This window comes from Ixodes scapularis, unplaced genomic scaffold (assembly GCF_016920785.2).
Source record: "Ixodes scapularis isolate PalLabHiFi unplaced genomic scaffold, ASM1692078v2 PGA_scaffold1__304_contigs__length_218370807, whole genome shotgun sequence".
NCBI classification, from domain to species: Eukaryota; Metazoa; Arthropoda; class Arachnida; order Ixodida; family Ixodidae; genus Ixodes; species Ixodes scapularis.
Genome location: NW_024609846.1, coordinates 63570961 through 63598510, shown reverse-complemented (window position 1 = coordinate 63598510; position 27550 = coordinate 63570961). Strand labels below are relative to the sequence as shown.

The following is a 27550-nucleotide window of genomic DNA, read 5'->3' as shown; positions in this document are numbered from 1 at the left end:
TTATTCTCCAAGCGCCACAGTGTAGTGTTTGCGTTCTGCCAATACCACACCAAGCCAAAGGCAGCTGCTCATTATCTGAAGTCCAGCCAATATGCGAAACATGTCCACATACGATCCGGTAGTGTCTCTGAAATAACCTGAAAAAAGGAAGGATGGCGTATTCTTTGTTCAGATTCCCACGCTTTATAAGATGCGTACAGGTTTTGAGACTATTATTACCCGCAGTTGACATAATACGAATCATTCCCATGAGATGTTCATATCTTTTGTATACGTTTGGAATTATACCCAACTACATCTGTTACGAGACAAGAAACCGCTAAACATATTCAACTTCAGTTTGTGATGCTAATACATAGCATGGTACTCCATTCATTCATTCATTCATTCATTCAATCATTTGTTGTTTTTTCGTGCTCGTCAACAGCATGTGCCTGGGTAATGATGCAGAAATAGTTAGACTACTGATTATTCGAACACTCCTATGAACCATGTCGTTTAACACCTGACAGAAGGGAACATCTCAAACTCAGCTAACTTTTTTATTTCTCTATCATCATATATATACGCACACAGTCAATCTCAACCACCTTTTACGCAGAGATAACTACGCACAGTCAGGGGTGTTTTACGACATGATTAGGTACTGCCAGCTCGCCTGCCCACTTAGCGTTTTTTTTTTCACTCATATAAAGGTGATTATAGTAAGGATGATTACCTATCACAAACTACCAAGTTGCCAGATTGACTTTTTAATACAATGAAAGCGGCAAGTGTAAAGCAGTAAGCTAAAATTACTACAAATATTTTATTTCAGAGATTTATTCAGTCCCTTTAGACCCTATAAAGCGAATAGTACATATTATAATATAAAATAACCTGCCACTAGCCTAAGCAAAACAAATATATATAAAAAATGTACATAGAAGAAGATGAACGGATATGCTCTTAAACGCTTGAACTTCACGTTAATATATCATTCATATTTATTGAGGCCATTACAGGCCGCCTGTAAGTGAGATCCAGGAAAACATGACGGGCTGTAGTATGTGGTTTCAGGAATCGGACATGACTCGCCCTGGTGAGTTTGCCCATTCACGGTATTATATGTGGGCAGTCGTCACGGAGAAGGTCCTGGTTTGATACCAGGACCAAGCGGATTTTTTCTGTCACCCACCAGTCACCTAGCTGTGTTACGAGGTTTGTCTTTGTCCTTTCTCTCCCTCATTTCTTATTCTCCATGTAATATAATCGTTAGTCGTAAGCGTTGCTCATGTTCAGAGTCATGATAGGCTTAACTGTCAATTGAAAACGTGTATCGCGACGCAGAACTAGTCAAGTCACTCACCTATGACGAGAGGCTTCAGAAGGAGGACTGGTGCACCGATCATACTGCACAGTCCATATGCAACAGAAAGTCGGTCAAGACCGATATAGTCTGCCAGTAACACACCAAACATCGACTGCGAACAACCCATTGCTGCTGCCATAGGAAACATTACGATGACTAAGCTCTTGTACGATCTCACGCTAGAAAGGGTAGCTACAAGTATTCCAACGACGAGGAAGTCGAAGGCCCAGAGGGTGCTGCGGCGGACGAGGTTCTTATCTGCAATCAGCGGAATCAGAAGCCGCCCTGTTCCATCCATGATTGAGAAAAGGGAAAGCAGGGCCGCGGCATTACCTTCAGGGGCTCCAATTTCTTTTGCAAAGTCAACGACTGTAGTCAGAATTAAGTCCATGTTTAAGTACATCGCTAGCCACGACACAAATAGGACGTAGAACACTGGGGCTCGAAGTACCTTTTCCGCTGTCTTCAGGACACGTGGCTTTGATTCAGAAGTAGAGGATGGATTTTTTTGCGTTCCGTATTGCGTTTCTTGCCTCCTCAATTTATCTGAAAAAGTTATCGGCCTATCGAAGCCGTTTGTTAGTGGAGGGTTTTTCTGTGGAATTGTAAAGTGCTCACCTAAAAGCGTACTAAGAGGAATCAAGTTCAGAAGGATGCCCCCTAAGAGAAAGAGGGAGCCTTCAAAAGTGTATCTGCTTGTCAATAAGTACAGGAGGATAGGAAAGACAAACGCTGAAATGCTAGGCCCGGTATTCACAATGCCGTGGGCTATTCCTCGGTAAACCGCAAAGTTCTGACTCACAAACACTTGCACACAGACAGTCAATGTTCCGCTGCCGAGTCCTGCAAGAGGAATAGGAAAAAACGTTACGTGTTACTTTTCCGAAATCAAGTATTAGAGCATATTTCAACATTATTAACCAGAAAGTTTAGAAACAGGACACCTGGAAAGACTGCAAGTTTATTTTCTTGATTTTTTTATTCCTCTCGGTCGCTTCTTACCGCACATCGAAAGACGTTGGCAGACGCCTGTACAGGAGGTATTTACCGGACGCCATATTAGAGGGCGATGTTTAGAGCGCATGCTCAGAACGAGCTCACATTAATAGCCTGCTAAGACCGGCAACCTTGATGGTGCTAAATGCACGCTCTAAAAGGACTGCGGAAGCTCGCCGTCAGCACGCGCTCAGTAGCAGCGGACACGGATATGGCCACCAGTGAATACTCCCTCGTGCATTTATGAAACGTTAGAATACCGCTTTAATGGACACGTCTTACGAGCGTTGCAGAAGTTTGTAGGCGGGGGAATAATGAACAAACGAACGCGAAAACGGAGGTCGACGCGCAGCTTTTATGTCCGGCTTTTACGGTCATTACAGACGACCTAGCAGATGATGATAGACGGTGGTGGAATAGCAGACGGTGACGGAGGCTGCCGCGCGTCTCCTCGAGCGACTTGCAGGCGGCGTCAGCTAGACGCCTGACTAGATGCTGCAGATATCGCGAAAGGGAGACACTAGGCTTGTGAGCATGTTCGCCCGAGCAGCGAAGCCAATCTAGTAGTAATGGGCGGGGTCACCGATCTGTGGGCGGGGCTTGGAGCGGCCCGTGACCTCCACCTAAATTGCATCTAACAGCCTCAATATTGCAAGGAAAAATATTTTTTCTTGGAATTATTTTTAAAAATGTGTCTCATCCGCGCCTCTATTTGTTTTAGTCATTTTAGTGTTTCTTTAAGTAACCCCAGTAACCCTTACTTGTTAGGATGGACGCTTGGGCAAGTTGATGATTTATTGTAATAAGCAACTGCACCAAATAGAAGCAAACAACAGGACGATAAGGGAGGCACCTTTGTCGTCTGGAAAGTAGGGATGTCGCGAACCACGCTAGGTTCGATTTCGAAAGGTTTCGATATTTGCGAAGCGAACTGAGGTTCGATTTTGAAAAATTTCGATATTTTCGTACCGACCGAGGTTCGATTTCGAAAAATTCGCAACTTTTGTCCACAGCGGAGTTTCGAATTCGAAAATTTCGAAGCTTTCACGGTTTCTAAAATTTCGAAATCGAATATTTCGAATTTTTTTTTACTTCAGGCTCGATAAATTCGAAGATTTCGAAATTCTTTGTAAAAAAAGTTTGAAAACTTCGAACGCTTCGAATTTTTATAGACATGAAGTTCGAACAATTCGAAGATTTCGAATTTCTTTTGGCATAAAGGTCGAAAAGTTCGAAAGTTTCAATTCTCTTTTAACGCTAAATTAAAAAAAAAAAAAAAAAATTGAAGATTTTGAATTTTTTTTAATCCAAGTTCTCAAAGTTTGAAGTCCGATTTTCAAGTTTTTCTGCAGTTTCAGTTTCAAATAACGTTTTCACGACTCACTTGTTTTCACAAAATCAAGTTTAGAAAAGTTAGGGTGTGATATCTAGATTCTGCGAAGTTGGTAAGGCAATTAAATGAGACGACGAGTGTCCCGGACGTGCTAGAATATTTGCCAGTGCAGAATTGTGACCGCCAGCCCCCCCGGGGGGGGGGGGGGGGGGGGGGGGGTCTTTATCACGCAGTAGTGATTGCACGAACACACTGTTTTACGAGACTCATCCAGTTCGAAACGGCCAGGGGCGAGCAGGAGGTTGAGGCTCAGAGAAACCTTGAAGCGACCTGGCAAACTAGCTCGCCGCCCCTTGCACGCTGGTAGTAATCCGATCCGGTGAAGTTTATAATTGTACTGGAGGTTTATTTTCTGAGACGGAGGAATCGCCTCGCAAAAAGCACAAAAGCCGACACAACTCGAGGTCGAGGAGCGTTCTACCATACAAGTGGCGTCGGAAGAGGAAAAACGGGGGGAAAGACGGTAGCGGGGGGGGGGGGGGGGGGGGGGGGCTTCAGCCTCTTTCTTTCCCTTGCAGGTATTTCGGACTGTTAAAGAAAACAATACGGGGAAAGAGGGCGTGGTCGAGCTTATTTTAATCTGAAATTATTTATGCATATGTATAGCTACTGTCGCTCTTCACTGCATAAAAGGTTGCGTAGATGGTCATTGTTAGAAACTCGTTGTCAGAAGGCACTGCTCGTCACATGCTTAGTGGTTCGGAAGTTCAAAACTGTCTTTTCGACCTAAACACCTGTGCCGATAGTAACAAAAGAAAAAAAAAAAAAGAATAAATGCGGGAATAAAAAGCAGGAGAAAAAAAAAAAACTATCAAGAATTCGTCGGAAGTGTCCTATTCTTGCATATTCAGAGGTTCAGAACTTCGAAACAAGTTTCTTTTACCAAAATGTGTACAGGCTAAAAGAAACACGTCCCAGGAACGTGAAGCGAAAAAAAAAAAGTTTTCTTTTAATGACGTGCTGAACTTGAACACTACTAGAAATCTACTGCCATGAGTTAATTTATTCCTTAACGTGAAAAAACAATAAATATATTATTTTGTATTCTGCAGATGGCAATTATATGTACTGTCTGTGGTGTTAATTTAAATGCGATACCTCAAACAACTTAGACGAAAATAAATATCAAGTGTAGGTCATAATTGCATGCAGATACATGTTTGGACATTTCTTCGAAACTCACGTTGAATAACAATAATCACATCTTAAGACGGCACTTACCTACGCTATACATAGATCATTCTTAAAAAAAAGTATAACATATCTACCATAAATAGCTCCGGCTGCAGCGTGCTTCAAATCTGGCACAAACGATAATCGTCAAAAACCCGTCGTCCGTCCTCGCCCCTTCGGGGATTTATTTCTTTAAACCTAAGCATGCCAGAACATTGAAATAAATGACATTGTCTTTCGTAAGGAACGCAGCACCGCGTGTAAAAGTTCGACAAAAAAAATTACGAATGTACCCCACTACTTGAAATCAAATAAAACCGTCCGCCGGTCTTTCGAAGTTCGACGAACGTCGAACTTTTACCCTATAAGTTCGAAGTTCGTCGAACTTCTGACTTATCAAAATTCGAAAGTTCGAAACTTTTCGAATTTTCTTGATAAATAAGTTCGAAAGTTCGAAATTTATCGAATTTTTTGGTCAGTCAAGTACGAAAGTTCGATTCCCAATTCAAAGCATCCCTACTGGAAAGACAACATCGCTCTTGTTTCCTTTTCTGTGTCTCATATTTTGTTTTCGGCTTTCTTGAGCTGTTGCTGTTTATAACAGCCTTAAATGTACACTTACGTTCGATTTTTTAAATCAGTTCCACTTCACACAAAAATGGGAATAATAAAAAATAAACCTCGACAATGTTCCTTTCGTCTTACCGTGCAGCAATCCCAATGTAACGGTCATCCACCAAATTTTTGAAATAAGAACTGAGGCAATGAGTCCAAGCGACGTAAGGAAGGCGCCCACCATGGCCGTCTGAACTAAGCTTAGCCTTTGGGAAAGCAGTCCATACACCAGTCCTGTTTGAGAAAGTGAATAACAAAGTAACACGTAATTTCTCGGTCCAACTGAATAAATGTTTTGGTGCGATTTGTGTTAGCGGAGTAGGTTATCAGATGTTGCATCTATGGCTGCTTTGATGCGGGATATGTGGGCCCTGATTTATCAATAAGACGAGTACAGTCAAATAGTCAGTTTCAGCAATCTTGTGCATAAATATTGATCAGCAGTATGCTTTGTCAAATAAAATTATGCTCATACTTAACAAACTCGTGATAAAGAGAGAACGTTTCTTGGTTGGCAAACAAGGCTACGGTCGTTTAAGTACTAAGACAACTTAATATTAATAATAATAATAATAAAACATTAGTAATAAAATAGATAAAATGCTAATCATTAAAATAAAAGAATAATACATTAATATTGATAATTAGATAATAATCATGATTATGAAAATAATAAGAAAAGCCTTCAATATGAAGGTTGAAGAGCCCAGGACACCATTGGCAAGAGTATGGTTCCTGGAGCGTGTCTTCCACTGCTATGCTTACTGCATCCCAAAACATGGTTCCTGATTTTCTCCCTGATGACGCCTTAGAAGTGTTATGTGGCTGTGGCACCGCCAGGGCCGCAACCCTGGCGCTCTCACCTCAGGGGTGCTGCGGTGACAGTAAAACTCGCGTTCCCACGTGTTTTTTTTTTCTGAACTTCTGCACTCAACCGCCGGGATCGCAACATCCGACAACATGACCCACCCACTTTTTTTACGTATTTTTTTGCCTCTTCAGGACCCCTTTCACACGCACGAAATTTGGCCAAACAATGGGCAATGGCAGGCGATGGTTTTTTGGCCAGTGGCCAAAGACCACTGGCCAAAAATGATGGTTTTTGGCCAGTGGTCAAAGGCCTTCATTTGCCAATGCTTGGCCAATGGCAGATGGCCAGATAAACGCCAGTCATCGGCCAATCTCTGGCCACTGTTTGGCCACTGGTCAAAGGACCATTGCCAGCCATTGGACAATGATCGGCCAACTCTGTGCTGCTTGGGTGCATGGCAGGAATAGGTAGCTGAACACACGAGTCGGAGACGCGTTCCAGGCACCATTATACGACGCAGTATACAATACACTAACTGATAACAATAGCTCTGATAGAACAAAAACTAGGGGTGTACGAATATTCGAAAGTTTGAATACGAATCGAATAATCCCCTTATTCAAATCGTATTCGATTCGAGAATTGCTTGCTCGGAAGTTCCCGATTATTCGGCCGCGGCCAAATATTCGGACAAACTGCGAATAGCGGGTCAAGGACCGAATAATCTGAACGCCGCGCATGATTCGAAATATCTGAAGTGTATAAGAATATGTTTATTCCCCGAAAGATACGTATCTGTCTTCGTTGAACATAAAAAAACTCCACAAATTCTGTTTCATGAGACCAGAGAAGTTTTGGTTGTTTTTTTTTCACTTTCTTTGCCCCTCAATTTCCATGACTCGATTGCAAGTTACATCTGATATGTATTATCTAGCCAAGTGCTGATATATTTTTAAATTTGAATATATATGTATGCCCAAAGTACTAGATGTATCCTTCATACGCTCAGGTGATTACCAGTATATTTATTAGACTATTCTTAGTTGCATCTTTGTCACGCTGTTTAGTTATGAATAATTTTATTTACTCTTTTACTTGGGTAATCATTGGTCACGTTGCAATGACTGCATAGAAGCTATTTTTTACATGCTGCCTAGACTGATTACGTTTTATTTAATTCCTGGTATAAAAGTTCATCAATGAGCCGAAATCTAATAAGAGCAATAATATTCGCATACTCGTCTTTTTTCTCCCCCATCTTTTCATACTGCGCACATACTCGATAGTCGATTCGATATTCGAAGGTGCTTTTTCTTGATATTCGTAAGCCATTGGAATTCGACAATATCAATATTCGCACACCCCGAACAAAAACATAAACGAGATTACATGTGGTACTCTTCAACAAAACGGAGCCTATAACTGTTTAGCAGAGAGATTGACAACTAACATCCATTTTTGTTCTCTATGCGGAGGGCAAGTTCGTCTGCTTCTTGCGCAGGGGGTAGCGGTGACGTCAGAACGCCGAGCCCTGATTGGCTGATCGCGACCCCCTATCTGAGCGTCGTCTGCTCCTTTGCAACGCCGTCTGCGTCTGTCTTATTTTTCCTACGACTTTCTGAAGTGCAGAGGCCAGATTCATGAAACGATCTTACGCCAAAAATGTGCGTAAGACAAAACTTAAGAACAAATTCGTATTCACAAAACGAAATTTTCGTAAGTTTTGCGCAGGTTACGACGAAATCCTACGACAGCTCCGAAGCTGTCTTATGCACTTCTTACGATCAAATCAGCATGGCCAACAGCGTCGCGGTCGCGACGACCACGGACGTTTATTTTTCTACATGCGCTTCTCACGCGTCCCGACCTCAAGCAGCAAGAAAAAAGTAAAAAGTACTTGAAACAGACCACGACGAACAAGAACGCTGGATCCACAAACACCCGGGAAAAGCTCCAACGGCCACGATTCCACCGAACGCGACCAAGCGAGCTTCGGCAGTTAGGCCTAGCAGGCACTCCGCGACTCGGCGACCGTCTGCCCACGACCGGCTGGCGTGCTGAATGGAATATGCCCGCGCGACCGTTGTGAACCCTTCCCGTAATATACTTTGATCGCTGACCTCAGTTTTAGATGAAGAGGTCAATTTCTTCCTCTTGTTGTCTCCTTAGGCAACGGTGACTCTCGCCGGTGAAAAAGCGGTGAATCTCCGACAGACGCAGGAAAGGTAAAGCCGCCATCGCTTTGACTAGCAGACTTAAAGCAGACGACGTTAACTGCGCCAACCCGCCGACACCGTTAAAGAATGAGGGGTCTCGCCGCATACGAAAGGAGGAAAAATGTATTTGGGAGGGAACTTGCGGACACTAACACGCTCACTCTCGGTTCTTAGCAAACAAACCACGGCGCCTCAGGACACCTCGCCAGTGACTCCTGTGACTTCCCTCCTTGATGCGCGTCTGCTAGTTGTTCGACAAAAACAACATACCGCTCGAGTTATTTCGTCTGCCCTCTCTGAAAGGCGAAGTCGAGTTCGCTCGTAAAGACCTGCACCTCCGAAAGTCGCAGGAAAGGTAAGACAGACGCAGACGATGTTGCGAGCAGACGACGTTGCAAAAGAGCAGACGACGCTGAGATAGGGGGTTGCGATCAGCCAATCAGGGCTCGGCGTTCTGACGTCACCGCTACTTCCTTTCTCATGCGCAGAAGACGAAAATGAGCCCACTTGCGAGGCGTATAGAGCTTGTGAAGAATTAGGAAACTCTGTATCGAACGGTATATGGTGTCAATAGTTTGACCTGCGTTTGAGAATGTTGAAACGAGTAAGACTCGCTTTGGCGATGATACTATACAAGATGTTTAATTTTAATTATAACAGTTTTTTTTAAGGAATGAGAGTTTGACGAGTGCCATCTTCACCCTACCTTTATCAGGTTCAGCGGACTTTAGATGAGGGGACGATCGTCAGGGTAAATCTAATAATGAACATGAAGTTGCTACCTGACTTTTTCATGATTGTTTTTAAGGGCCGATTGCAGTATTGACAGAAATTACCATTGCCTGCCAGACCGACTATAAGCATTTCAAAATAATGCTTATTAACTCATTTTCGCGTGGTTTTTTATGCGCCAGATTTAGAAATTGGGCATAAGAAAAGCGCCGCAAAGTCATTACACTTAAGAGTGACTAGTCGGTTCAGTCATGTCGTGAATGGTGTCGTCGGCGCGCCCGTCAAGGACACGCTGCCTAGATAGTGTGTGGGCACCCTGGCGGCTCCACAGCCCAGTTGCCCGACTGCGAGGCAAAGGCGCCGAACTTTTCCTGTGTGGCAGTGACGTCACGCCAGCCACGCCCACATCGCGTGCGCCGCCTTGATAAGGCGCTTCAGAGGCGGCACACAGGGAGTCGCTGCCTGGACTCAGGCGCCGCTGGTAACCATGTTAATCGTCTCGCCCATGTTCCATTAAATGTAGTTTCTTGTTGTTCAAACCGTTGGCTCCGTGTAATTCCCCCGGGTGGGGTATGCAGCAAGCTAACCGACCACAATGGCGCCCAAGCGTAGTATGCTACCCACTCGCAGGAATTTCACGGGGCTTGTTCTCTTCTTTCTGTAGGCATTTTTTCCCATCCCCCTTCTTTCAGACCATCGTTCGGTGCTTCCGTCACGTCCGTGTTTGTTGTATTGGCTTGTATCTGACGGGGGGGGGGGGGGGGGGGTTGTGACTGCGGCAATCGTTTTGCGCGCTTGTTTTGGTTTCTGGGGGGGCGTTTCCTTTGTTTGCGCTTGAGTTGGGTTTTGGGGGGCGTTTCTTTTTTTGTGTTTGCAGGAATGCTCACGCGGGAGCACGAAGCCGCGATGGCCGCAACGGCACAAATGAACCTGCTTACGAAGGTCACGGAGATGTGCGACTCCGTGATGCACTGCTTGGCCCGCACGCCTGGCCAGCAGGAAACCCCACCGCGAGAGCCCCGACCACACTTGACTGTTCCGGTCTACATGGGGTAGGACGACGTCAAGTCCGTGGCAGACTTCCTGGACGAGCTGCAGACATACCACTTTGCCTCCCGGCCTCGGAAGCCTTCATCGTGGACCGCATACTCCCGCTGGCGTTGCAAGCCAGTGCCAGGTGCTGGTTGGGCTCACAGGCCCCCTTCACCAGCCTGGCGAACTTCCAGAAAAGGCTTCGAGAAGAGTTCCTGCCTGCAGACTACGCGACGCAAATTCTCCGAGAGGTCATGGCAAGGACGCAGCACCCGGACGAAAGTCTATTCCGGTACGTCTGAGCCATGCAAGAGCTCATCAAGAGGGCGCACCCGAAGCCGCCGGAGTCGGACACAGTAACTTGGGTCAGAAGACAGTGTTACTCAAGGTACCACGTCTACTTGATCGACCGCACCTTTCAGACCCTTGAAGAGCTAGCCCGGGGCTCCCGCCTCATCGAGGAAGCTCTTCCTGCCGAGCGAAACTACGTGCCGCCACCACCAGCCAAGTACGCGCTCGAACCAGCATGCGCATGGCGGTGCCCCGAGGCCTCGACGCAAGTGGGCTGTCCGAACGAGACCTCCGTTCCCCACCACGTCAACCAGGAGAGTTGGCGTGGAATGCATGGTGATCTCCCGTGCGGGATAAGCGTACGTTCACCTAACTCTCCCCGAGAGGTCCCCAAAGGTCACAGCGGGGCCCGTGAGGGTTTCAGCCGGGGGTCACCACGACAGGTGGGAGGTTGTTGGCCGTGCCCTATTGCTAGCTGGAGCCCAACGGAGATCACCACCCAAGCGAACCATCTTCATCAGTCTGCTCCTGCAAGTGCTGGCGAAAACTGGGACGCTGCGGTCGCAAACCCGCAGCCCAGCAGCATCGACCCCAGCCGCAACGGAGCAAGCCCTCCCCACAACAGCCAGTCGCAAGCCTAGTAGAGGCCCTCCCATAGTGGTTCCTTACCCTATCACTGGAGGCGGTCCGACGGGCACCTCGGTGCAGGTGGCCTAAGCAGGCATCTGTCGTCGGACTGCTGCTACGTCTTGCGAGCAGCCCGGCCATCACCGAAAGCAGTGTCCAAGGCTTCTGGGCACTACAAAGAAGAGGTGGCACGAGACGGCGGCAAAGGGCCGGAACCAAAACAACCAGGGAAACCACTACTACGGCCGGCGACGCTCAAACCAGACAGCCACTCACCGACGGCCGTTGCAGCCCCTGGGAGCATTGAGGCCGCGGCACAACTTCCATCGGTATGTCGAATCCAGTCCGAGCTTAACATAATTGAACCGCGCATGACGATTTCACTGCTCGATTTTCCCCTTGCCGCACTTTTGGATTCTGGGGCCACTATCTCGCTTATAAAGGATTTCGTTTTCGAACTCTGCAAAGCAAAAAAAAAATAAGCCTCGGGAGTGCAAAACCCGTTTGCAGCTAGCTTCTGGTACAGCGATAACAGCTGAGGAGACGTGAGGCTGCAGATTCGGTTTAACGGAAAAAAACGGCGTCAGCGGTTTCTTTAAATGCCAGGACTTGTGGTACCTGTGATGTTGTGCAGAGATTTCATTACAGGCGAAAGCATGACACTCGACTTTTCTGGTGGCGGATACCGGCTGGGACAACAATCGGAGCTCACTCCGTTTACCAGACGGGAGGACAGCATCCGTAACCTTCTCACTGCAGCCCACTTCACAATGGTGCCGGACGTCTTGCCTGCCGGTATTCGAGAATCGTCGCGAAAGTCCTCCGCAAGCAGCCAGCAGAAGCAGGAGTTGCGTGCCGTCCTGCAGTGTTTCTCACCGATGTTCACGGAAACACCTAGAGGGACTGACATTCAGCTGCACCGCATTGAAACCGGTGACGCGCCGCCTCGGAGGTGCAACCCTCGACCTATTAGCGTCCACAAAAGAGCACTCCAAGACGCGGCGCTCGAGGAAGTGATCGACACCGGTTCAGTACGTGAGTCGAAGAGCCCCTGGGCGTTCCCCGCTGTTCTCGCTTCGAAAAAAGACTGAACTGCCAGACTCTGTGTGGATTACAGGCGGCTTAACGATCGATGTGTCCGTACGAAACAGCTACCCTTTCCCCAGCATTTCCTCCGTGATGTACGCGCTTGGTAACGCGATCGTGTTTACAACGCTGGGTTGCAGACGCGGGTTCCTTTAGATCGAGATTCATCCATCAGACTTTCCAAAAACGGCTTTTATTTGCCACAGAGGGTTGTTCGAGTTCACTCGACTGTCGTTTGGCTTGTCGAACTCTCCAGCCAGTGTACCGAGGATGGCCACCGGCACGGTCCGCGCTTGGCTACGTCTACTTGTTGCTTTTTTGATCTACTCGCGCTTGCGTGCCTTGTTTCTCACCGACGCCTCTCAACGTGAATGCTCCGGCCTCCCCCAGAGACTGAACTGCCGGCCCCTATGCGTGAGTAACGTCGGTACGACCGTCGGTTACGCTGTAGCCTCAAGTGCCACTAGGCCTAAAAGCCCGCGCCTCACGTCTGCCCGACGGCACGTCGTTTGGCTCCTACTTGCTGCCGGAGACATCTCCCTAAACCCCGGACCAAGGCACCCGTGCCCTCGTTCCGCCCGGGCCGTAAAGAGCAACACAGCAGCACTACAGTGCAACAAGTGCCAACTCTGGGTGCACTGAAAATGCGAGTACCTCCCACTTTCGGCCTACCGGTGCCTCTCCTCATCTCCCGAGGATTGGTATTTCGGCACATGCCAGCTCCCCCGCTTCGACGACGAGCTATTCGCAACAGTAACCCGGCAGTCCCCCGCAGCTCCCTTATCCACTACACCTCGGAACCCACCAACAAACGACCCCAGCCCGTCCACGCCACGAAGAAAGCATGCAACGCACTTGAACTTCTGGTACTCTAACGTCCGGTCAATCAAAAACAAGCTGCCTGAATTTAACACCCTGCTCGAGTCCACAGACGACACAGTGTTCGCCCTCACTGAAACGTGGTTAGATGAAACGACACGCGACGGCCAAATTGCCGACACTACCCGTTACCAGATTTTTCGCAAAGACCACTCTACCTCCCGTGGGGGCGGAGTCATGGTGCTCGCTTCGTCTCACATCATCTGTCGGCGCCGAGCCGACCTGCAGCAGGATAACCTTGAGGCCTTTTCGTAGAATTGCGGACTCACCGCATCAAGTTCCTTGTGGCCTGTGTTTACATAGCCCCAAACTCGCACTCCTCGAGGTTTGATTCTCTCCAGACATCTATCGACAGACTTTTGGAACTCAGCACATCCTATGCAAGTGTCTACTTGCTAGGCGACTTCAACGTGCATATTGATTGGATAGACCTATCGTCACCTATACCAGCTGACCCAGCATCTCAGCAGCTCCTCGAAATGGTAGAGACTGCCGGACTCGTTCAGCTGTCGGCACCGAGTCACAAATTAACCTTTGTTTCATTACAAACCATACCCTTGTGTTGGACTGTTACGCACAGGAGAGTCGGGTCGGCTGCGACCACAAGGCTAAACACATTAAATGTTACACGTCTCTCTCCCGCCAAGGACATTTCTCCCGAATGATATACAGGTAGGAAAAACGGATCTCTCACACCTACGCGCTCTCCTTCACCTTTCCCCCTGGTCGATGGTACCGTCCGAACCCTCCACCCACGAAATGTGGGTGGAGGGTTATGACCGCAATCCAGACGAAATGCGTTCCTCACTCACCAGCCTCGAAGAAAAAGAGGCCGCCGTGGATCACCACAGACATTGTAAAACTTGCAAGACGAAAGCGCCTACTCTTCAATCGTGCTCGAAAGCAACATTGTGCATCTAGCTACATCGAAGCGAGAAGTCTGCAAAAAGACTTAAAGAGACAGGTGCACAAATTACATCAGGAGTACGTCACCAGCATTGCAGCTTGAGCAGCCAAAGAGCCCAAGCTGTTTTGGGACTACGTCAAATCCCAAAGAAAGACCTCTTCACCTGGCCACACAGACTTCAAACACAACCAGAAAGTTGTATCAGACCCCCCCCCCCCCCCCCCCCCCCCACTATAGCCTCTCTGTTTAGTGAACACTTCTCAATTTGGTCTCCCCACACGACTCCCGCCTCACCTCTATCCCGAATGCCTCTCGTACCTCCCCAAGCCTCACCTTCCACCCAGCTAATACCGAGTCGCCCCCTCCACCTGGAGCCTCTCTGTCATCCCTATCTATTACCGAACAAGACTTAGAAGAATCACTGACCTCCCTTCGCCCAGCACAGAGCCCTGGACCAGACCGAGTGCATCCTGCTTTTCTCCAGCTCTCCGCCCGTCTGAGCAAGCCCATCCTGATCCACATGTTTCAACGGATACTCGACTCTGGCACTGTACCCCTTCAGTGGAAGAGATCCATCACAACGCCCTGCCACAAAGCAAAGTACTTGACACCGACAGCATTGATTCGTATCGCCCCATCGCCTCCACTTCAGTTGTGAGCCGCACACTGTAAAGAATAGTAAATAACAAAATCCTGAACCACCTGGAGGACAATGGCCTGCTAAATCAGGCACAGCACGGATTCCGAAGGGGACGCAGCTGCGACCCTGCCTTGGCAGTAGCAGTTCACACGCTCAGCTCGTACCTAGACCAGCGCATCCCCTGCCAACTAGTACAATTGGATTTTCAAAAACATTCGATCGCATCGACCACACACTTCTCCCTAAAAAACTCCAGAAAGTGGGTATTGGCGACGTGAGCGATCGAAAGCGTCGCTGTGGTCGGCCCTCCACAATTGGCCGAATGCTGACTCTGACGTCAGCAAAGCATATCTCATCGACGGAAATAAGAGGAATATAAGAATTAACTTCAATTTCGACGGTGTTGGCAGTGTTGCTTTCAGAGCTCTATGACTTCAGGCTTCCACCATGCCCATTACAAACACCATCAAACTTGTTCTTGACAAGGTAATGACGTCACGAAAGAGAGCCATGGGACGGCGCCACCGAAACATCTCGCCGCTAATTGAGGGTTCCTTGACCAACTGGCTAATTGACTTCGTCAAGAATCGAACCCAGCGAGTCGCCTTCCACGGTCATCTCTCGTCCCCCTGTAGTGTGCTCGCCGGTGTGCCGCAGGCAGTGTCCTTGGCCCTACACTTTTCTCGCTGTACATAAATGACATCACCGATGGACTGAAATCTAAGGCAGACGACCTCTCTATGATACAACCAGGAATCTCCAAGGATGCAGTCACCTCCTTTCAAAATCACCTCGATGTCTGTTACAGGTTGTCCGTGACACACAGCCTCCCACTAAACCCTACGAAATGCCTTAGCATGACAGCCTGCCTGTCCTTGGCTAAGCCCTCACACTCCCCACCCCTCTCAATAGGTGTCACCCAACTCTCTCGTGTCACTCACACAAAACTGCTCGGAGTCGCATTTGACGAGCGCCTCAAGTTTAGTCTCCACATCCAAGGAACCGCTTCACGTGCAAGGCGGACACTGGGTTTCGTCACCCAAATTACGCGCGGCATGCCAGCTACGCCACTGAGGCACTTGTACACGTCGCTGGTACTCACGCAGCTGGAATTCTGTTCTGCTATCTGGGACCCCCCTCAACAACGCATACGAAATCTCTCGAGTCCATACAGCGGAGGGCAGCCCTTTCGCTGTACCGACGAGATTCCCCCTCGTCACACCAAACTGCCGCCAGAGATATTCCCACTACCAAACTCCTGCAGTATGCCCAGTGGCGGAGTCTGCAACACCGCAGAGACGTAGCCTCGATCAGGTTCTTCTGCCTATTGATGGGTGCTGGCCACCCTGACGTGCCTTCCCCACCTCGCCTCAACAAGCCAACTGGCCGGCTACAACCCCCACTGTCACGAACTTTGCGCTACAAGACATCGTGCCTAATGTGTGCTGCAGAAATTTGGAGGTCATTCCCACACCACCTCACAGGGTCGATCCCCTGCAACCGAGACGACATCCACGAGTTGTGTAGAACAGTTACTCGGACTATAGCATAATCACCTCCCTTGCCCCCCCCCCCCCCCTGCGTGTGTTTGTGTGCGTGCATGCATGTGTGTGCGTGTGTGTGTGTTTTCCTTTTCTTTTTTGTCTAGACTAGTCCTCCTGATAGCGCCGTCCGGTTGGTGAAAGGAGCACAATATGTGTATGGGCGCATGCCTTTCCCTCCTCACTTACACACCGAGCGGCACCAGAAACTTTTAAGTGCAATAAAATACTATCACTATAACTATTCAACGCCTGATGGATCTTGTACTTGGGAACTTGAAGTACGAATTTGTCATGGCATACATGGATGATGTGGTTGTTTTCTCGAGAACTATTGAGGAGCGTGTCGAGCACCTCCGCATTGTACTTGAGCGAATGCGTAATGCTGGGCTCACGATTCATCCCGGAAATGTTCAGTTGGCCGCGCCCAAGATTAACCTTCTTGGATTCATTGTGGATAAAGGCACGCTCCGCCTTAACGAAGATAAGTTGCGCGCGCTAACGGAATAGCCAAGCCCACATGACGTAAAGAGCCTACAAAGATACCTCAGAATGATTGCGTTCTACCGGGATTTTATTCTACACTGTTCTGAGATATCCCAACCGCTCAATCACCTTCTAAAAAAAGGCGTCAGGTGGTGTTGGGCTGAACAACGACAATGCGCATTCGCAGCCCTTTCAAAAGCCGTGACAAAGCTTGTTTATAGCTCCCAGATTTTAACAAGCCGTTCGTTCTGCAGAAAGATGCAAGCGACTGTGGCTTGGGTGCTGTTTTGCTGCAAGAGTATGGCGGTGTGCTTGGGCCAGTTGGTTTTTCCAGCCACACGCTAAGTCAGGCCGAGCGCAACTACAGTGTCGCAGAACGTGAATGTCTCGCCATTATGCATGCTTTGAAGCGCTTCGACATGTACCTAGATGGCGCAACGTTCCAGATTCAATCTGATCACTTAGCGCTATCATGGCTAAGGGCACTTAAAGGGGTACTCCGCCGATTTTTGAGCTACCTCAACTAACTATATTTTCTGACTCTCCGGCCTTTGCCATTTCTGGTATGCTATTCAGTATCGTGAAATTCATAATAGTTATTGCGAAATCGGCAAATGAAAATGATGCAAAAACAAACATTCAAATATACCCGCCCTTTTTAGGGCCGTGACGTCACTGGAAGGTTAATTTGCCAGTCGGGCGCGCACTCTAAAAAATAGAATATGCCAATCATTTGTTCCGTGCTGGAGCGCGGGGACTGGAGCGAGCTTCCAAAGCATTCATTTGACACCATGAAACTGCTTCGAATCAGTTGGGAACAAATTCTACAGTCCAAAGAGTGAACCCCTGCACTTCCAATGACGTCACTTTTTCATTGTTGCCAGTAGAGACTTTCAGTTTGAAAAACACGGTGAGGACCAAAATTGTAAATTCAATAACTTCGTGAAAAAAAATTTTATTATGACCTAATATTTGGGATACTATTTTGGCGATGTTGTTTGGCGAGTTTAGCAAAATTTCAAGCAAATCGGGGACCAGGAAAAAATCGGCGGAGTACCCCTTTAAGAATCCGGCTGCACGTCTTGCTCGTTGGGCGCTTACGCTACAACAGTACGACTACTCCATTGTGTACCGCCCGGGGTCAACTAACAAAGTTGCTTATCGGCTTTCTCGTGCTCCACTTCCCGAGGAACACTCCCAGGATACCCATGGCTTGGTGACCGTCGCGGCCACTACACGTGGGTCCCCAGATTCACGGTGGGGTACATTGGTGAGCCGCGAGGAGCTTCGCAAGGCGCAGCTGGATGACGGGCTCTGCCAACGTGTCTCCGCCCGGCTGGCAGCAAGAGGTCCAGTCGACCGCCCAACTGACAAGGAGTTCGACTTCTACTTGATGAGCGACGACGGCCTCCTGCTGCACTACATCCCCCAGGCGACGACGATCCGGATGACTCGACATTCCGGACCGTTATACCCCGCAAGCTACGTAAGCTCTTCATCCGATGCATGCATATGGCTCTGCCTTGGCAGGACACCGCAGTGGGAGCAAAACTTACGAAATGTTATCCCAAATTGCTTCCTGGCCAGACATGAGGCAGGACGTGCTCCGATACGCTCGCAGCTGCTCGGTGTGCCAGAAGGCGAAACCACGTGATGGTCAGCCCCCCGGTCTCATGCAACCAATCGTGAGTGATCAGAGCCCTTGGCAAATTTGTTGTTGTGACGTCATGGGCCCCTTGCCACGTAGTACGCGCGGCAATCAGTACTTGTTCGTGGTAACCGACCACTTCACGAAGTGGGTTGAGTTATTCCCTTTGCGGAAGCTAGATTCGCAAAAAATCTGGGAGTGTCTACTTGAAATATTCGCTAGGTTTGGCTTTCCTGCACAGCTTGTAAGCGATAATGCCTCCTATCTAACGAGTAAGGTGTTCGTGGACGCATGTGCGGGGCTGGGAATTAAGCACGAAAGAACTTCCCCATACCACCGGCAAGCAAACTTAACGGAAAGGGTAAATCGGAACCTTAAGATGATGTTAGTGGCCTAGACTGAGCGCCACAAGAACTGGGACACGAAACTGCCAGAGGGGGCATTCACTACCCCGGCCACAAATCGGTCAACGGGTCTCACTCCTGCCCAACTGAATTTCGGCAAGGAGCTTGCGTTCCCGCTTTTTCAGTCTCCTTTCTGCAGAGTCTGGGGTAAGGCTTCGCCCCTACGTGAAGTTCGCGGAGGACCTGCGAAAGCGCTTCTCCGATAACCTTCGAGATGCACGAGAGAATCTTGACGTCGCCCGAGTGCAACAGGCAGAACAGTACAGCCAGAGGCGACGTGACTTGCAGATCGAGGTGGGAGATTTTGTACTCCGGCGTACTCACCCACTGAGTGACGCCACTCGAGGCTTCGCAACCTCCCTTGCCAACAGGTGGGAAAGACCGTTTCGCGTGCGTGAAAAGTGCTCACCACTCACTTACAAACTAGTTCACTGTGAGTCTAGTGAGGAAACCGGACCTGTTCATGTCACCGACCTTAAACGATTTTTTCAAGCAGAGGACGAAGATTCCTCGCACGACCGGAAAACACTGACGGCAGTACCGTTCCAGAAACCCCCTTGTCTCCACCAAGGCGGCGGTACAACCTGCGACGTCGGTGACACCAAAAAGAGAGGAACCTTGTTTTTGTGTGTGTGTGTCTCCTTGGCTTTGCCTCTCTCGCATTTTGGGGGTAGTTTTCTACTTTCACGGATCTGCCCCCTTTTCAAGAGAGGTGGCAGAAGATTGTGTACTTACGTCAGATCTGTTATTTCGAACTTTCTGGAAGGGATGCGAAGGTAACATCGGGCTCAACCCTCAACTGAGCCCCATGTCGTCTGCCTCCTTGTTTTCTACGAAGCTGGCTCATAGACAACACCTTCACCACACCCGCCATCTGAACGACATGGCGGCCGGTATCATGTTGGACCGCGGCAACCTTCTACAGGTCGGAGCAGCAGCTGGCTCGGATCAAGGAGGATCACATGGAGAGCAGCCACCTGCTGGGGACGGTCCAGAGCAACAAGGTGGCCGCCAGCCGACTCCTGACCAAGAGCGAGGAGATCAAGCGACAAGCTGGAGCTGACCGAGCGGCTGCTGAAAGAGCAGCATGTGGCCAAGGAGCGGGGGAGAGAGCGGACGCCGAACGTATAGACGCTTTCAGCGAGTCAGTTACTCGAGCTGCCACCAGTCGGCGCGCCCTTCGCGCGCTTTCCGGACCGCCATAGCCGACCTTCAGTTTCTCGCTGTTGCTCTGCGTTGTGTGCTGCACAGGCCACTACCGGAGCCTCGTTTTCGTGTTTTTTTACATTACACGTTGAAATCTTGCATTTTCTTTAGGTCTTTTCCATACTAAGGACTTTCATTTAATCATATGATATTTATATTTCGACATAGCTCTTGTATTTTCTTAGTTATGGAATGGAATCGGACAGCGAATGGGTCGACGATACAAGATTATGAGGCTTCAATGACCATGTAAGTTCATCTCATTCTTACGTTTTGTTTTGGTCGCTAATAAAGGGCAGTCAACACTATTGCGACATATGTAAATTGCAACTGACGCAGTAAGGCTATCACAGTCGTGCTTCTCGCTGCATGTGCGAGCTCGTTTCCGTAAAGCCAACCCGCATGTAAGCGATTTAGCGTGCGACGAGACGAGCAGCGGAGATTTTTCACTCTCGCCCGTCGCATTGCTCGGTTTTGGGATTTCTAGAAAACGTCGCTCACCGTCTTGGTCGCTTGCTCCGTCGCTTCCATGCGGTTTGCCTCGTCGCGCGACTGACTGAGCGACAGCGAGGCGGGTAGCCGTCGCTTATATGGTCGCTCGCCAAATCGCTTACATGCGGTTTATACTCAATTAATTTCGATGCACACACCACTGAACCATTGGAGCCTCGATATTAAATATAAACCGCATGCAAGCGATTCGGCAAGCAACGAGACAAGCGACGGTGACCCGCGTCGCTGTCGCTCGGGCAGTCGCGCGACGAGGCAAACCGCATGGAAGCGACAGGAGCAAGCGACCAAGACGGTGAGCGACGTTTTCTAAAAACCCAAAAAACCGAGCGATGCAACAGGCGACTGTGAGAAATCTTCGTCGCTGACTCTCGTCGTTGTCACCGTCGCTCGTCTCGTCGCACGCTAAATCGCTTACATGCGGGTCGGCTTTACAGAAACGAGCGTGCGCATGCAGCGAGAAGCACGACTGCGATAGCCTCTCTGCGTCAGTTGAAATTTGCATATGTTGCAATGGTGTTGACTGCCCTTTATTAGCGACAAAAACGTTAGAATGGGATGACCTTAAATCGTCTCTAAAGCCATAATCTTGTATCGTCAATCCATTCGCTGTCCGATTCCATTTCATAAATAAGAAAATACAAGAGCTATGTTGACATATAGATACCAAATGATTAAATAAAAGCCCGAAATATTGAAAATACATAAAGAAAACACAGGATTTCAACGCGGGACGTAAAAAAACGCGAAAACAAAGCTCCGGTAGTGGCCGGTGCAGCACACAACGCGGAGGAACGGCGAGAAACTGAAGGGCGGCTATGGCGGCAGGGTCACGTGCCGCCAAGATGGCGGCGCCCATGAAATGTTGCCTGAAAGGGTCTATAGCATGCGTCAACCAACGTGGCGAGCGCGACCTCCAACGGGCCATCGCGCTCATTCAGCAGGCGCCGGCCGGACTTGCAACGCCAGTCCGCCCAGCAGCGCCATCCACCCCCTGGCGCCCACGAGGTCGTCTCGGTCATCGACATACCGGATGAAGCTTGAGGGGGGGGCGGGGGGGGGGGGGGGGGGGGGGCAGTGTGGGCACTTTGGCGGCTCCACAGCCCAGTTGCCCGACTGCGAGGCAAAGGTGCTGAACTTTTCCCGCGTGGCGGCGACGTCACGCCAGCCACGCGCACATCGCGTGCGCCGCCTTTATAAGGCGCATCAGAGGCGGCGCACGGGGACTCGCTGCTTGGACTCAGGCGCCGCTGGTAACCATGTTAACCGTCTCGTCCTTGTCCCATTCAATGTAGTTTCTTGTTGTTGAAACCGTTGGTTCCGTGTTATTCCTCCGGGTTGGGTATGCAGCAAGCTAACCGACCACAAGTGATGACATCATTGAAACAACTAGGTCACTCTTCAAAGGGTTATTGTAGCCAGGGCTTGCGGGGCTCTTTTTAAAAGCAATTTTTAAATCGGTGAAAAAAACGACGTTGAAATTGATCGATCAGTACTTAAAAAAAAAACATTACCTCTTCACAAATCATTTGGATTGAATTGGCCTCTATTTGTAATAGCCGTCAGTACTGCTATTTCGACGATAGTCTTAAATCCATTAATATAACACTTAAGATATTTTAGTTAATTAACCAAATTACTATGACGATTATCCCCTCATATTGTCACGAGTGACAATTAATGGGGCTAAGATAACTGAAGAAACTAAACGTTTAATGGGGCGAACTTGTGCCCAAAACAAAAAGGGAACAGAAGAAAACAGCAAAGCGTCGCGGGCGTCGATGTCGGCGAAACCCCAGGATCGAGCGCAGGGGCGAGACTGACTCCGGCTCGCCGCGCGGGGCCCTTTTTGTATTTTTGTACACGCGTGGACTTCCCGAACAATCGGCCTAGAAGATTCGGCGCGTAGAACATTCTAACCTAAAGCAAGCAACACGGTTCTCGAAATTAACAGAAATCTAAACTGAAAGAAAATAAAAGGGGCGGCGCTCCCAGGAATCGAACCCTGGGCTACCGCACGAAAGTCAAGTGCGGCAACCACTCGGCCACGCACGCTTTTTTTAATTTATTGCCAGGTAGACATGGGGTTATACAGATACGTTGTTCACAAACACGTCAGCGAAACTTCGGTGAGCGTGGAGTGCTTATACAGATCTTATTGTAGCCAGGATGTCTAGGACTGGCAACCAATCTGGGCCGTCTACTGAAACGCTAAACACTTCCCTGATTTTCCGGATACTCTCAGTAAAATACTGGCACACAGGTCGCGCGTCAACGTCCGCGTGCCGCACTGCCATGCGGCTCCTACAGATGCTGTGGAGACCTACGACCATAATTAAATCATGTGGCACAGACTCTGTGATATCAACTGGCAGAAACCGTATCCCATGCCCATTCAACGGGAGATATTTTTTCAACGTTCGCTGAAGGACGTCCCAGTAAAACACTGCATCCCAGCAGTTTAAAAAAAAAAAAAAATGCTCGATTGTTTCGGGTTGCTTACACAGAAAACAATTCACAGACCAGGGAACGTACACACCTTTCTCATGTAACCATGTTTTAACCGGCATTGTCCCCGTATGTAATTTAAAGAAAAACGTTTTCATATTAGCGGGAACCAGCATTTTTTTAACCCGACAAAGTACATCCTGCCCAGGGAGAGTGCTATACAACATTCGATAAATGGGAGGTGAAAAAGACATTTCTATTAAATCTTTCGTTATACGTTTTCGTGACACATTACATAAATATTCCAACGAAAAGCGAGCAACTAAAAATCTGCAAGCACCAACTACTTCTCTTAAATAGGGACTTAGTGCCCCAGACCCTCCGTCACAGGACGAAACAATAAAATCAGGTAAGGCGTCACACAAATGAACCTGAAAAACAGTACGCAAAAAGGGACTGGTTTGTTCACGCAGGAAGATAAAACGGTTAACAACTTGTCGAATAAAGAGATGGGCCAAAGAGAGGCCACCAGATCGGACACGTCGAAATAGGTCCACTCGGCTGGTACGTTCCCAAGAGGAGGCCCAAATGAATACCGCAAAAACACGATGCAACCTTTGAATGGAAATACGAGAACAGTGCAGTACTTGAAGTAGGTACCATACCTTTGCAACAAAAAATAGGTTACACACCGTGGCGCGTGCGAACATTGACATATGACGCAACCGCTCTCCGTTGCTTTATCATGTAGCTTATCAGTTTCTTCGCGCCAGAAATGGGCATTATCACGGTAACACTCTAGTGGGACGCCTAGATAACGGGTTGGTAAGGCTTTCCATTCGATATTTCCGTACACTCTCGGCTTGGATGGCCACTCGCCATGCCAGAAACCCAAACACTTTGGCCAATTCACTGAACACTCAGTTTGCAGACAGAAGGTCTTTGTGATGTCGATTACTTTTTTAACGCCCTCTCTATCGGTGCAAAATATTGCAATATCATCCGCGTAAGCCAGTATTCGGACCTCACACGTGTTTAGAGTAAAACCGCGAACATTCTGCTCATGAATAATGCGCAAACAAAAGGGTTCTATATACAAAGCAAACAATAGTGGTGATAGCGGGCATCCCTGCCTTACGGAAGATCTGACAGGGATGCGTTCGCTTACACGCTTATTGACAATCAAGCTCATTGTACAGTTTCGGTACGCCCCCCCCCCCCCCCCCCCCCAATCCGCACTCCTTCAAAAATTAAAGACCCTACCCCTATATGTTCCAAAATACTGAGGACATCATGAGACTCGCGGTCGAAGGCTTTTTCTAAGTCTAACTGTAACATCGCTACCATCATTATCTCTGAGTCGCAGCACTCCAAAATACTCCGAGCGACATGAATGTTAGTTAAAATACTTCGACCCCTTATGCCGCACGTCTGGTGCGGCCCCACCACGTTCGTGATCATGCATTGCAATCGTCTAGCGAGGACTTTTATTAGTATTTTGTAATCTATGTTAGTGAGCGTTATAGGACGATAAAATTTTACACTCCGAAGTTTAGCGGGGTCGTCACACTTAAGGATCAGTACCGTATGCGTACGCAGAAACGATGGCGGTAAGAATTTTTGGTCATACGCTTCAGTAAAAACATCTAACAAAATAACTGCAACCTCATGCTTAAACGTCTTATAGAAAAGTGCGGTCAACCCATCTGTGCCTGGCGATTTCCCAGGTTTCGAATGTTCTATCGCAGTTGTTATCTCCGACAGGCTTATCGGTTCTTCAAGGAAACCTTTTAAATTACTATCTATTGTCGGCAGTAAAGACAAGAACTGGCTTTCAAACGCCGCCTTTTGTGGGGCATGACGACTGAAAAGATCAGTGTAGTGTTCTACGAAAGCCTTTTCTATGAAATTTTTCTCGTCAGACAGAACGCCATGGTGTTCGATTTCAACTATTTCATTGCCGCGCGCGTATTTCTTTTCCGCGGCAACCATCCTTTTTGTGGGCGCTTCTCCTACCAAGAATCTTTCGGAACGGGCTCGTATAGCGGCTCCCCTATATCTTTCCTGATCTATGATCTCGAGTTGGGCTTTTAGGTTATTAATATCATCCATAAAAAGGCCGGGAGTTCGGCATTCTTCCCGTAAAAGCTTCTTCAGGTTTTCACGCAACACATCTTCGTTTCTCTTTTCTTGGAACTTCAAGAAACACGCCTTCTCAATTGCGCTGATTTCTACCTCCTGCTTGAAGGTCTCCCACTTCTCGATGACACAACACCCCTTCAGCTCTACTTCATGCCATTTCTCCTTGACTAAGTTCCTAAAAGACTCATCTCGCATCAGCTTCGCGTTAAGGTTCCGCTGTTCCCACGAAAAAGGTGGCCCGTTTTTCTTGACACCTAATTGAACACTAACAAGGCAATGATCGCTAAAGGAGACGTAGTCGACCGAGTAACGACCGCTAAGGGGAACCAAATCCGACGAAATGTATATTTCGTCGGATTAAGTGTGTTAAGAAATGTGTTAAGAAATGCAATGATAGTAAGGGCAGAATTACTCGAACTAAACGACAGACTTGTTTTCTGACGTGTTTGTAAGCCATGCCTGGAGGCATCATACAAGGTGCTTCTTTTTTAGTCGTTTCGGATCTAGAAAATAAACTTGCATTAGGTTTTTCTTTTCTTCTTTTTTTTACCTGGGGTCAAGTTTGTGGAGAAGGGTGTTTCCATTACGGCCATTCAAAATGAGACCGATTAAATAAATTCGTTAGCTAATTAGTTAATATATACGATTTACTTTTATGACGTCTATTTTTGAGGCATCATTTATGCATTGGAAATTTTGATTAAACATTTTGCAATGGGCGCTATGGGGCGAGAGATGTCACCCTAAAGTGAAACTAGGTGGGAAAGGTGAAGGCGGGCTCTCCCAACCTGCTGCGTTTGAGAAGCGGCGGAGGGCGAAGGAATCGACGTCACTGGGGCTATCCGTTTAGTTTCGGTTTGAAGCCGTCTACAACGATGGCATCTTGTGATTTTTTTAATCCAAATTTCAGGACACTGTTAGACCATACTGTCCTCGAAAGGTAATGCCACAAATACAATGTTCTCCCAAAATAAACATTTAGAAAAGTTGTTTAACACATTTTAGTTAATTAGCTTACAAATCACAAATTTCATCTCTTTCCCAGTGACCATCATGGCCACCATGGCCACAAACTTCGCCCTTTTGCTAAAAACAATATTTTTTTTATCTGAACCAACTGAGAAACGAGAAAACGCTAGTAAACTCGAAAGCTATTGATATATATTTTAGTGAAGGTGATGCTTCCTACCTCCCATGTCGTAGCCGGTGGGTATCATACTCACGGGCCACGAAGCTTCTTCACGGTTGACATTAAACTCTTCCATGATGTTTACAAAAAGGAGGCCCGATAGCCTGTACACCGAGGACGAGAAGAAAGTCATCAGGGCCCCAAGAAAGGGAATGTGCCAATGGCGATCCATGGCGTATTGTTTCTTAGCAGTATTTATTGGTACTTGAGAGCCATCTTCATCCATGGTAACCCCTGCAAGAGCTAAAGAGTTCCAGGATTACGATAATTCTCCCTACCGGGGAACTAGTTCAGAAATAATGTCGAGTGTAAACTGTATTCTATAACAAAAGCAGTATTGTTCTTCTCGAAGTACCTGTTATAAATTACTTGAATAATTAGGAAAATAAAGCATAAATAGTTTCGTTATGTTCTTTCTTGTACCTCACAACACATGTTAGAGTGGCCAAACTTGTGTGCACAAACGCAACGGCTCGACTAACACAACGGAGTGGGAAATGATAAGCGCTTGTACCTGTCAAGTCCTCCGTATTTGTGCATTTTGTTTGGGCGTACAAGTTTACTGGGTACAATGAACCAGCTAGCCCAACACAGATCAGTAACTATGGTAGATTATATTCCGAATTGTACCCAATGATTCTCCTCCCAACCTATAAACAAGTATGTAAGATGTATTTGTACCGGGTCTCTCCGAGCGAAAACTAATACTTCTGCAGCTAACGAATGAACTGAGCGTTGCAATATATGAACATTTAACCAGAAACCATGGCAAGCGGTGAAGGTGTATGATGTGAATCTGCCGGCCTCAATCTTTATGCGAATCAAAATTCGAATTCCTTTTATGCCATTGTTGTGTAAATGCCACGACAAAGTGTGGCATTTACACAACACAGTGTGAAGCAGAGCTTTAGTTTCGATCTCAAAGGAGTGCGCCAGCTGGTATTTTATTACATATTCTGAAATTTGCCTTTATAAATGTTTATTCTGATCACGGATTGGTCTGACAATTTTGCATCTCTCCTTTATCGCAGAGGGCTAGTTTCCATATTCGTATTAGCTCTTCAAAGCGCGGCTAATTTATGCTCTGCAGGTAACACCTGTTGGTTTTCTCCGGGCACCCGGTGAGGTAATTCTGAGCATGAAATTCAATAGCCTTCAGTAAATAATACTAAGTTTTAAATATAATTTTTTTTCAATGGCATATGTTTTAACATTGCATAACGCTGG

The 27550-nt window shown here is 47.8% G+C and overlaps 1 protein-coding gene across 1 annotated transcript; it reads right to left on the bottom strand.

The window, feature by feature from the left end:
* LOC8025367 (monocarboxylate transporter 12-B-like) lies at positions 1 to 26495 on the bottom strand. Its single transcript, XM_042290204.1, has 4 exons — positions 26324 to 26495; positions 5619 to 5762; positions 1349 to 2194; positions 1 to 137 (listed from the first exon to the last, which is right to left on the bottom strand). The coding sequence occupies exons 1-4, from the start codon at positions 26493 to 26495 to the stop codon at positions 1 to 3; spliced, it is 1299 nt and encodes a 432-aa protein (XP_042146138.1).
* Between the last annotated feature and the right edge of the window lie 1055 nt (positions 26496 to 27550).

Coding starts and splice junctions, on each gene's coding strand:
- LOC8025367 (XM_042290204.1), bottom strand. CDS start 26,495: ATGGATCGCCATTGGCACATTCCCTTTCTTGGGGCCCTGATGACTTTC. Junction 2,195..5,618: donor TACATTGGGATTGCTGCACG/GTAAGACGAAAG, acceptor TTCCTCTTGCAG/GACTCGGCAGCGGAACATTG. Junction 138..1,348: donor TCTGAAGCCTCTCGTCATAG/GTGAGTGACTTG, acceptor TCCTTTTTTCAG/GTTATTTCAGAGACACTACC.